This window comes from Quercus robur, chromosome 4 (genome assembly GCF_932294415.1).
Source record: "Quercus robur chromosome 4, dhQueRobu3.1, whole genome shotgun sequence".
Classification (NCBI taxonomy): Eukaryota; Viridiplantae; Streptophyta; class Magnoliopsida; order Fagales; family Fagaceae; genus Quercus; species Quercus robur.
This window is the reverse complement of record NC_065537.1, coordinates 68,807,897-68,820,962: the sequence shown is the minus strand read 5'-3', so window position 1 is coordinate 68,820,962 and position 13,066 is coordinate 68,807,897. Positions and strand designations below refer to the sequence as shown.

At 35.6% G+C, this 13,066-nt stretch overlaps 2 protein-coding genes across 11 annotated transcripts in view; both read right to left on the bottom strand.

Moving 5' to 3' along the window:
* The window catches only part of LOC126724199 (putative disease resistance protein RGA4), a 142,698-nt gene that overhangs the window by 49,638 nt on the left and 79,994 nt on the right, over positions 1 to 13,066 (bottom strand). The gene's annotated exons all lie outside the window — the stretch shown is intronic.
* LOC126722465 (uncharacterized) lies at positions 4,685 to 7,831 on the bottom strand. Its single transcript, XM_050425624.1, has 6 exons — positions 7,594 to 7,831; positions 7,268 to 7,494; positions 6,398 to 6,974; positions 6,248 to 6,311; positions 5,204 to 6,113; positions 4,685 to 5,113 (listed from the first exon to the last, which is right to left on the bottom strand). Exons 1-6 carry the CDS (start codon positions 7,829 to 7,831, stop codon positions 4,685 to 4,687), a joined length of 2,445 nt encoding a protein of 814 aa, XP_050281581.1.

Here is a 13,066-nt window from a genome sequence, read left to right as displayed (position 1 = left end):
CATAAGACAATATTTATGTGGTTCGGCAATTTGCCTACATTTATGGAGTTGCAGATATTTCACTATTATCAGGAAAAGTATAATACACTGTGTGGCTACAAGATTTTTCACTTTATATAAACATGGCAACCGACTCACAATAATAACCCTAATCACCAAAGTCGGTTCCACAATGGGCTAAACGGGCCAAATTTTTTTTTCCCGGGGCAATAAATCTCCCATTAAAAACCATGCAATATTATTCGGGTCGAGCCAGGTCATTGAACCAAATCAAACAAAACTAGGTTCCACAAAGCCCAACATATAATCCTAGGATGGAATTTATTTATTTATTATTTTTTTGATAAGTACAGCAAGTGGAATTAACAGGGGCTAAATGTGATAACCTTCCTTTCATGGAGGAATTAATTCTTTCATGGAAGCAATCAAGCATTTGGAAGTTCAATGCTTTTGCTTTATGACATGGAAATGTTTATTCAATTTTCTTACTCTTCTTATATTGAAAGTACAAAATTTGATTACAAACTTGATTGCAGTCGTACACTTAAACTTCCTCTTTGCTTAAAACTTGTCATAAACATTGAACACATGTCAACTTCTTATGGGAAGCATCCAACTAGAAATAAAATGGCCTAGTATGTTATTAAAAAAACAATCAACATCAAGAAATTTTAATCAATTTATTTTTTTAAAAGTTGTTTGAAGTAAAATATTGTTTGTTGATGAGATTTGGTTTGGTAATACAGACAGATTGAGTGAACCAAAGAAGAACATATGATGCTAATACTAAAACAATGTTCCTTTCTTAAATTTTGATATGGCAAGTATGCATCTAGAATGAATTAAAGTATGAGACATATGCGTGTTTGTTTGGGAACTCTTGTTCCTGAGAATATAAATTAGTAAATAAATTGCAATTCATAATTTATAGAACAATAATTTATACTAGGCTCATCACGCGTGTAATGAGACTTTTTTTTTTTTTTTTTTTTTAAGAACATGAGGTATTAGGAAGTTTTATAGAATATGGGTTAGTTTTATAAACATGGGTAGAACAATGAGATTTGGTTTGGCAAATCTCTCATATGATGCTAACATTGAAACAAAGTTCCTTTCTTAAATTTTGATATGGCAAGTATGTATCTAGAATGAATTAAAGTATGAGGCATATGCGTGTTTGTTTGGGAACTCTTATTCTTGAAAATATAAATAAATAAATAAATTACAATTCATAATTTATACAGGCCTCATCACATGTGCTTTGCACGTGCAATGAGGCTTTTTTTGTAGTTTTTTTTTTTAAAGGAACTTGTGGTAGTTTTATTTTTTTAATTTTTTTTATAGAACATGGGGAAGTGAGAAATTTTATAGAATATGGGGTAGTTTTATAAACATGGGTAGGTTTTTTGTTTTTAATTTTTGTCAATTTATTGTTTTAACCCCATTTCTTATGTTTCAAGAATAATGATAAGTTAATTGAATTAGGGGTATTTTTGACAATAAAAAATGCTTTAACTAACTTTCCGAATCCTTTTAATATATAGAGATAATTATATTTCCCTAAATTTTTATTTACATTTTATTTAGCTTTTTGTTGAAACTTTGCTAAAATATACTAGTACTTTGAAAAAGTAAGAAAAAAAATGAGGTTTTAAAAAATTGTACATAAAGGAAAATTATTGTGTACTCCACTCACAAAGGGGTGGGTTCCACCCACCATAGGATCCACCCATTTGTGCCAAGAAGGGAGCATACTCTCAGAGTATGCAATAGTAGCCCGTAAATAAAAGTTAAAAAAAAAAAAATAGCTTATATAAACTGTACCCAAACACAGGCAACCCTATTAGAGAATATAGATTAATAGCTTCAAATCTTGCCAACATAGGAAAGAAAAGAAGAAAGATTCTAGAGAGTATATAGGATAGAAGCAATTGTCATTAATGCCAAGTCCTCAAAAGAAAGTGAAATTTGGAGGTGAAAGGAATAAATGTGGTTTAATTCACTTTATTCTATACAAATCACTTAAGACTCCCTTCTTTTCTTATGTACTTTGAATTTAATTGCAATTATGCCTCCTCCTCCCTCTTTTTTTTTTTTTATTTTTTATTTTTATTTTTTTTTTATACATAATAAAAAAAAGTTGTGGTCAAAGTTATCTTTTCAATTTAATTAGACACTCTCAGAGTTATTCATTTATTAATGTCGTTTGTGGTGATATATTTTACTGATTTTTTTTATTAAAAAAATTGGTTTCCTAGCTAGTCAAAAATTATAGTACCATACTTCATAGCATTCATAAATATTCATTTTAGATATGATTTATTTTATCTTTTTATATATAAATTGATCTTCTTATTACATTGCATATGCTTAAGATTAATTATTGAATATTTAAAATGAATATAATTTTTTATAATTAAGAGAATATAGTAGTAGTTTAGAAGAAAGAGATGGCTTGTTAGAAAAGGAAAATACATGACTTTATAATTCTCTTTGTTAATGGTAAAGCTATAGAGGTTTTGTATCAAAAGTTGCTGACATTGTTTCCAAATCATCATAACTGTTATCAAATAAGTAGTGATAAAGTCAAGAATTTTTATTTGGGATTCATAATTATTATAGTGATAGTGGGGGCTAGTTAATCAATAATTATTAAAACCGTGTTAACTGGGCCTATGGCCCCATCCAAGGAGGCCTACATAAGGTTATAAGGGGAACCAAATGAAAAGAGGAGTAGATACCATATGAGATGGGTCCAGTATTTGTCCGAGGACAAAATCCTTCTCGACAATATGTGTCCGAGGACGACCTGAACGCCATATCATCACAAACTCACTTTGAAGCTACATTACCACTAAAAGTGGGACATTGGGCCAAGGGTAAGAAAAGAAAGATAAACAAATATCTTCAACAACTGCTGCCCCTGCATTAATTGTCTCTCAACTAACTCTCTGATCGCATTAATGTGGAGGTGATGCCTGAACAGTGATGAAGCAGCCTTACAGCTGCTGGTTGAAAGTTCTAGGAAGTGTTGGATGGGACAGGAACCTTGAATCCAACCTACACTGTGTAGTGAAGATGACACAAAGATGGCAGTATATAACATGGAAGAATGCATTGAGAGAAGGGATCAGAACTCTGATACGATAGACTTCTAGAAGAAAACCATATGAAACAAAATAACATACTTTGTCCTGATGAGAAATTCGATAATCTTGTCTGTGTCATATCATCTTGAATCGTTAAGATTAATCGTTTTTTTCTCCGAGATAAATCTAGTTCTTCTACCCACGCTCTACAAATTTATTATTTGGGCCGTTAGCATTTGAGCCCAATCCGGTTTTGGGATCAATACAATTTCAGTCCTTACAGTGATAAACAAATTAAAATAAGCTAAAAACATATTCATGCACTTATATATATATATGTGTGTGTGTGTGTGTGGGTGTAATTACAAATTTTTATTTTTTGAAGCTAGAAATCTTAATTTCTTAATATTAAAATTAGTTATAACTCGTAAATATATTGTATACAAAATTATTGACTTTATATAATTTTTCCTAATACAAGTTTAGTGAATGTAATATTTTGTAAGTTTTTAAACAAAAATCATTATAACTATGTAACTTAAATAATATAATTTAAATTATAATTTATTTATTAATTATCAACATATATTTGTGAATGAACACAAAATTTTAAGATCAAAAAATTGTTTAATAATAAAATAAATCAAGCTTAAACATGTAATTTAGTTTGTTGAAAAACTCAAACTCAACTTGTGCTCATAATAAAATTAAATAAATAATTTTGAAAATTCAATACTTCGTTATAGTAGTAAGTGTAGTTAGAGGAGTGCCCTGGCTTTATTCAACCATTTTTTATGCTTCTAGTGCATTAATAAATTTTCTATCGCTTTTTATTTTAATTTTCTTTTAAATCGATCATTTTTTCTCTCTCTAATTTTAAATATGGTGCCTCTTGGATTGTATTGGTAAAGAATGGTGAAGAATATTAAGAAAAATAACCACCAAAAAAAAAAAAAAACTAGTTTAGAGAAAAGTTTCTCTACACCAATATTTAACCATCATGATGGTTACATATTGGTGTAGAGAAACTTTTCTACATGACTTATCAATACCTACTCACATATAGTTTTAACCTTTAACTATATGACTTATTTCACTGTTATGTGATTTGTTTAACTCGATAAATTATATTGTTTTTTTAATTAAATAAATTATATAGTTTTTTTAGGAGGGGAAAATTAAATTATCTAGTTAAATATATGTGGATAATCAATTGATTGTTATCTATTAGTTTTAAGCCGGAAAACTTGGTTAAAAAAAACATTGGCCTAAGAGTTATTATCCATAATGAAAATTGAAAAGGGTGACGTGTTGCTATGCTTAGAAATTTGAATGATAACTCAATATTTAGAATTTTTATTCGGGTTATAATTAGTTAAGCAATAATAATTTTTAAAGCTAAATTATAAAGTATATCCTCTAACTTTGGGAAAAGGCTTAGGTCCAGTTGCATTGGACCTGATGGGATGCTGCCACATGGTAATTCCTAGAAACATGGCTATATTCTATTGGGCCCAATGTATAGGATACTAGACCCAAAACGAACCTCAAACTTTTTTTTTTTGAGAAATAACCCCCTCGGGGTAATGATTTTATTAATGCATCCTTAAAAGATCAAGTTGATAAACATCAAGAACATCTAGAAGAATAGACTCCATCCAGACAAGAAAAGGATTTCTATTAGCCCGTTTAGCAAGTTTATGGGCAACACAGTTTCCTTCCCTATGAATATGCTTAACTGAAATAAAGGAAAAGCTAGAAAACAAAAGCTTAATATCTTGTAGTACATGACCTATATAAGAACAATCCATATAGTCACCATGAATAGCCTTAATAACCATTTCAGAGTCACCCTCCATAACCATCTTGTCAAACCCAAGTTCCTTTGCAAACACCAAAGCCTGACGAGCTACTAACACTTCCACCATCTCCACCGAAGCACGTGATGGAATTTGTTGTGAAAGAGCAGCCATAACTAGTCCTTGCTCATTTCGGATTATCACACCGATGCCAACTAGTCCATCCTGTGAGAAGATTGCATCGTCAAAGTTTGCCTTCACACATGGCACAATAGGAGGCCTTCATTTTACTGCATGGGCTGTCCTTGGGATCACAGTATGAGTGGGGCGAAGTTGCTGGAATTCTTGAAGCACACCATGTGCCTTGGAAGCAACCTGACAGGCTGATACAATAGGCTCTCCCACACGGGCCTTGTTTCGACGCTGCCAGATTTCCGATATCGTCATAGCAAACAACTCCAGTGAGGACTTATCTGTTGATGCATGTTCAAGTACCTCAAGAAAACTGAAACTGTAGTTCGTTTCTACCACTAGCTTGCTAAAGCTCACTTTCCACACATCCTGTAGGATTGGGTAGGACCAAAGAGCATGTAGCGTGTCCTCTGGCTGTACCTTGCATTTTGAGCACATCGCATCAATTAAAATGTGTCTACGGACCAAATTCATCCGTGTAGGAAGAGCATTTCTCCCAGCTCGCCACACAAGAGATTTTACACGGTCTGGGATATGCATTCGCCAAACAGCCTTCCAAACCGGTGAGATGATCCCATCATTAGTTGCACCATTCAGCTCTGTATCCTCAAGCTCCATCAAACAGTGGTAACCTGACTTAACAGAGAAAACTCCATTACGGGTATACAGCCAAAAAGGAAGGTTCGTTTGATCAAACAAACTGAGTGGGATGGCCTTGATGATTGCTGCCTCATCAGGTAAGAACAATCTGTCAATCTCTGCCACTTTCCAGCACCTATCATCATGGTTAATTAAGCTATAGACCAAGGCATTTGCATGGCTCTCAAAGACAGGGGAGAGGACTTTGCCTTGCTGAGACCCAGGTAGCCAAGCATCATGGAAAATTCGCACCTGAGAACCATTCCCAATCCTCCACTTCAATCCACACTTAATGAGTTCTCTACCCTTCAAAATACTCTTCCAAGCAAAAAACCCTTTATTGTCCTTAGCATAAAAAATTGACCCATATGGGAAATATTTTGATTTAAAGAACCTGAAAAAAAAGGAGTCTTGATTTTTTAATAGTCACCACACTTGCTTGGCTAGCATAGCGTCATTAAAATTTTTGAGTTCCCTAAACCCCATACCTCTAGTAGCTTTTGGCCTACATAAAGTGCACCATTTTACCAATGAATACTTCTCCTAGTACCACGCTGGCCCCACCAAAACTTCCTAATCATAATCTCAATCTCTTGGCAAAGTGTATTGGGAAGTTTAAAACAACTCATAAAGTAAGCTGGGATCGCTTGTATCACTGCCCTTAAAGAACTTCTCTACCTGCTTGGGAGAGGAGCTTCTCTTTCCACCCTTGGAGCTTGGACCAAATTCGATCTTTAATGTAGGCCAAGCTTGCTTTCTTACGCTTACCCATAAAAGATGGTAAGCCTAAGTATTTTTCATACTGCTTAATCTCAGGTACCCCTAGCAAATCTTTAATGGAATCTTGGACCTTAATGTCCGTATTCTTACTGAAAAATAGTGTTGTTTTCTCTCTATTTAGTTGTTGCCCAGAGGCTTCTTCATAAGTAGCAAGAAGGGTTTGTATGTGTGTGCATTCCTGGATTGATGCTCTAAAGAAAAGCAGGCTATCATCTGCAAAAAATAAATGGGTTAAACGAGGTCCATTCTTGCAGATAGATATACCTCTAATATCACCAGAAGTGGCAGCTTTAGAAATTAGTCCATGTAAACCCTCTGTAACGAGGAGGAATAGGTAAGGAGATATAGGATCCCCCTGCCGCAATCCTCTACTATGGTAGATGGTTTGTGAAGGCTCCCCATTAATCAGAATGGAGTAAGAGACAGTAGTAATACACTCCATCATAAGATCAACCCAACGGTTATGAAAACCCAACTTTCATGTAATGTAAAGTTTCAAATGCCATAAGGATATTGTCTGTGATCACCCTCCCAGCTTGAAAAACACTTTGATTCTCAGATACAATAGATGGCAACAGAGGTTTCAAACGGTTAGCTAGAACCTTTGAAATCAATTTATAAATTACATTGCATAAATTTATTGGTCTAAACTCAAAAATTTTTCCAGGATTCTTCACTTTAGGAATAAGAGTCACATAAGTGTAATTAAACTCTTTAGGAATATGACATGAATTTAAACAATCCAGGACAGCTTTAGAGACTTCATACCATCTTTAGAGGGGGCATACCATCGGGTCCTGGAGCCTTAAGTGGGGCCATCTCCTTCAAGGCAAGATCAACATCTTGTTTTGTAAAATCTCTAGTTAGGTTGGAGTTCATCTCTTCAGTAATTATTGATTGTATCACTTCCAAAATACCCTGGGTAGTGGTTGGTCTTTCAAATGTGAACAGCCTTGTATAAAACCCAACTATAATGTCAGCCACTTGAGTAGTATCTGTGCACCATGAATTAGAATCATCAAATAAACCCACAATCCTATTGCGTCAAAATCTCTTAGAGGTTTTATTATGGAAAAATCATGTATTTTGATCACCACACTTAAGGTGCAAAGCTCTTGCCCTTTGCTGCCACATTAAGCTCTCTTTGTCCAGCAGTTCATTGACCTCCATTCTTAGTAATCTCACTGTCTCATAATCTGCCCCTCGTGCCGCTGCAAATTCTGCCTTCTCCAAAAGTTTTGATTTTTCCTCCAATTGTTTCCTCACACTACCAAAGGATCGCTTACTCCACTCCATAAGCTTAACACCACAGAGTTTTATCTTTTCATGCATCAACGGAGAGCTTGAAATAGGGAAAGGAGACAGTCACGCTGCCTTCACGGTGTCACCGCATCCGTTCTCTTTTAACCACATGTGCTCGAGCCTAAAGGGTTTACATGGTCTATCTACAACCCTTTCAGGATTAATAATAATGGGGTAATGGTCAATGCATTGGACCGAACACACTGAACTCTTGTTGCTGGATTCAGAGCAAGCCATGAATGAGTAGCAAGAGCACGATCTAGCCTTTCCAACACCATGTTATCACCCCTCTTGCCTCTCCAAGTATATTTTTTCCCCACATAACCTAGGTCCATAAACCCACAATCATCCACAACCTCTCTAAACTCCCTCATTGCTGATTCACTTCTTAGTATCCCTCCAAGCTTTTCATGTGACAGTAGGATTTCGTTAAAATCACGTGCACAACCACGGAAGGGTGTATTTCCAATGAAGATTACAAATTAAATTCCAAGTCTCGCTTTTTCGGCTAGCCTCTGGTAGCCCATAAATGCCCATGAACCTCTAGGAATCCTCCTGCCCTTTGTTGACTATAACGTCTATATGGTTAAGGAAGGAGGAGTCCACATCAATCTGAATCGTGTTCTTCCATAGTAGGGCCAAACCGCCTACCCTTGTCACTTTCGGAACAACCCATTTCTCATGACAATGCAAGTCATCACAAATCTTCGTTAGCCTATCTTCGTCTGCCCATGTCTCGGCCAAAAACAGGATAGCAGGATCTTGTGCTCGCATTATCGATGCAAGCTTATGAACAGTACGTTGGTTCCCAAGCCCCCACACATTCCAACATAACCAACTCATTGTATTTGGCAGGGCTGTTGGTCAGCCTCCACCGTTGAGAAAGAGAGTGGCTGAGAAACCACATTCTGCTGTGATCAACACTTCGCTTCTGGATACTCAGTGGAATAAGCTTCAACATGGCGCTTTCCCAGCTGTGCGTTAGGTGCAACTTCTACGTATGAGCCAATGGGCCAGGTAATCCTAATCCATTTAGCTGAAGCTTCACTTACCAGGCCCGGTCTCACAAATGAGGCTTTGTTATCCAGACTGGTTGGACTTAGCCCAACATGGACTTTATTACACTCCGTGGAATCCACCGTGTCATCTAGTACAGCATCTCCATGTTGGCTATCCTCATGCAAATCAGAATCCCTGGACATGCGCTCCAAATTAATGGGATTGATTGTATCGTCATTAATGGCATTATTTTGACTCTAAAAACTAGGCGTTGAATCTGGCTTGTTTGAATTCAAATCAGCATTAATGTCTACCAGGCTAGACGCACCTTCCTTTTCTGGTTTTCCTGCTGCCGGCGTGTGACATTCGACTTTCCTCTCCGATTGGATTTCATCGTGAAAGTAGCCCTTTCTTTGAGTTTCTGTTTCTGTGTTTCAAAATAACTAGGCACACAAATAGTATTTTGTTCGAGGGATAGAAAGGCAAGGCTCTAATGCTAGAATCGTACCTTTTGTCCTTCAACTTGAGGGTGCCATTGCTTTGAATCCATGCTTCACAGTCCTTGTCAGCATGGTCTAGGCATCCACACCAATAACATAGAATAGGCAACCTCTCATATTTGAAAGTCACCCACGACTACTCACCATTTTCCAAAGTCACCACCCTCCCACGACAAAAGGGCTAAGTAACATACATTCGTACCTGTACCCTCATAAAACCTTGTCCGCCCAAGGTGGATCCCCCAGGCACGCGTATCACCTCTCCAATTGAAGCACACAATTCTTCTGCCGTAGCTTGGTTCATGTATGTAATCGATATGTCATGCACTTGAACCCAAAAGACTGTTTCCTTGAACACCACATCACGCAACAGAAGGGTTTTGTTAAAATACTGTAGTACAATAACATGCTTATCAAAGCTCCAAGGCTCATTGCATAAAACCCTTTCAACATCTGATTTATTTTCAAAGATGAACAAAAGCCGATGGTCACCAAGATTTTGGATCTGAAAACCGTTCTTGGATCTCCAGGTAGGGTTAAAAGTGCATGCTTCTGCTTCCACATTTAGAGCTCTAGGTGTGAAGAACTTCGCCACAATCAAGAACTCCTGAGACTTATGTTGTGCCTGAAATTTGAATTCACCCCTTTCTCTGTCGGAGAGGGATAGTTTGTTCCACCCATTCATGATGTCCTCCATAGGAAAAAACTGTTAGAGCAATCACTCAAAGCACTCATTGTTTCCCAGAACCCTAAGAAACAAAGCCCTACAAACCTTGGATGTAAACTAGTTACTTCAAGGATTCAAACAAAAGCACTCACAAGAAAATTCTACAGTCTAATGCTAACAGGTTTTGGAGACCTAAAAACCATTAGAGCAGAGAAACCCGTAGTTGAACCTCTAACTTTGATATATTTTCAATTTAATCATATAATTTGTTTCCCATTTTAGTCATTTTACCTTATCTTATTTTCAATGTATTTCTTTATGCTGGTTCTATCTAATGCGTACCATTAAGTCTATCAAAATGACAAAAACAAGTGCACCTAATAATTTTATCATCACATTTTAGGGTGTTGGGTCACATTAAACCACTAATTAAGTTATTTATTTATTAAATTTTGCTATTTTGTAATGTATCTTTATCGAGTGCCTCCTTAACAAAAGCCAAAAAAGAAAGAAAATGATAAAAAAAAATTTAAAAAAATTAAAATTTTTTTTCTCTAAAAAGGTTTGTTGGAGTTGGCCCATATCCGAAATTGGGTCACTGAATTTGGGGCCTTTTGGGCCGACACAGACTGATTCGAGCTCAGATATTGGGCCAGGCCGGACCATCGATTAACCATGGTGCTCTACCTCTACTGTATGAGTATGAGTAATGCTATTCTTTCTCTCTAGCTCTGTGCCATTCCTTCCATCGATTCCAGATTGGAGAGCATTCATTGCTTTCTTTGAGGTTTTGCTTGAAACTCTTCGACAAATTAACATGGTAAGCCTTCTTATTTTGTTCCGTCGATTTCAGTTGAAATTGCATACAACTATTTGTTTTTTTCTTCCCTTAAATTGTTTTTGGTTTACCATTTGATTTTTATTATTTTCCCAAATTTCATACATGGGTACGGCCTAGTTGTTAACCGTTTGTAAAATTTTCGTCATTGTATTGTTTAAGAGTTCCATTAATCTCCACCCATTTATTTAAAATTGTTAGATGTAAACTCTGATTTCTGTGTTTATCTTTGCTTTATTTACTTAAAAAAAAAAAAAAAAAAAAAAAAAAAAAAAAAAAAAAAAAAAAAAAAAACTTAACAAATATCCTTTGTGGAATGCTAAAGTTGCCCAGTTTAACTATCATTACTCGGGTTGAGGTTTTGAGTGTTAACGCTTAAACCCTTGTGATAAAGTTAATTGTGTAAACATTAAAACCTTCTGGGGGGTCTTGAGCGTAACAGGAGACACCACTGTGGTACTGTTCTATACGCAGGTTAAGTGTTCAACTCAAAACTCTGAGTAGCTTTTGTGTTGTTTAGGGAAACCACATAGGGGTTATTATGGTATTAATGTTAGTATCATGGCATATGTTGTTGATTATTCTCAGGAAGTGTTCAGGAAGTTATAAAAACTCAGGTATTTCACACATCATATATCAACATGTATTAGCTTTGTTTCCTTTTATGTTTGGTGTGATTATGGTTATTTAAACAAATGTTAATTATCCCTTTGTTGTGCCGTTCATTTTAATTTTGTTTAGTATATGAGAGGTTGTAAGTTCAAGACCCACCGGGTTCATGCATAACTCACCCAGAACAAAAATATATATTTATGTTGTTATTTGTAAAATAAATTGAATGATACAATGGCGTTTAAGAGAGATCTATTATTTGAAGGGCAATGTATCTTTGGTGGATACGGTTTTGGATAGAATTAATTTAGAAGTTTTACCTTTATGTCTTGTAGTTTCTCTACTCTTTAACTTCAAATGATTGTTTTAATGGCCTTTGTCTTATTTGGCTCTCAATTTACAAGGTAGGCCTTCAGCTCTATCTTAGTTAATTTGAGCATTTGGAGTGCGTGAAAAAGTTGGTGTGTGAAAACCTTCTTACAAGCATTACTTAAAAATGAAAAAAAGAAAGGAAAAAAAAAAAGAGGAACAAATAAAAAGCTCAAACCTTTATATGGGAGTTGTTTTCTTGTGTCTCCCAAATGAAATTACCCATGTTTAAACTGGGATCAATGCTTGATCCTTGGAGTGATTTTTGATCATATGTCTTTAACATATTTACTGTCAATGACTTACTCCACAAGGACTCCCTCTCCAAAACCATACCTCCATAGCCATTTGAGCAGTAGAGCACCATTAAAACATAGTATACTTGATACTTCTGATACCTAAGCCCCCTTTTTGTATTGGCTTACACAGTGTAGACCAATTAACCAGGTGGAAGTAGGGAGGCTTGAAAGTGTACTTTTTATTAAGGTGAGGTGACCACCTTTTGAAAGATAAATTTTTTTCTAACCCACCAACCTCTTCTCCATTTTCTAAATAATCCCATCCCAGATTCTACAAGATTTGTAAGGAGCACCAAGATGAGGACCTAGATACTTTATAGGAAGAGTGGAAATCTGAAATCCTACAACCCAAAGTACCAGTCAGAATTTTCTTATAGGAACCATCTTACACTTTAGCCAAATTAATGGGAAGTCCAGAAACAGCCTCAAAACATAACAAAATGGATCAAAGGTGATGTAGCTGATCTAAATCTGCATAAAAAAAAGACCAAGGTATCATCTGCAAACAGCAGATGTGAAATATCCATAGCATCCCCACCAGTTGATGAAACTGAAAAACCATCTATATGAACACCCTTCTTTGCTCTTAATATTATTCTACTAAATGCCTCCATTACCAAAACAAACAAAAAAGGTGAAAGAGGATCACCTTGCCGCAGACCATGAGTACTAGGAAAGAATCCTTTAGGAGTACCATTAATAATGAATTAATGATAAGAGAATCTTACCTTAGTAATACAAAATCAAATCCAGCCTCTAATTTTCAATGGACGCAGACGCAGTGTCACTTCATTGGCAATAATTTACTTAGCCAAATTCTCTGTGTCCTTTTATGGTCGCCAAGACAACAAACTTGTGGCAGATCTGCTTGTATTAATTATTTCTTTGTAGTTATTCCTTTTATACACTCCATGTAGTAGGATAACACTTTTCTAATAAAATTTATTACATATTAGCAATAAGATCTGCTTGTATTGATTC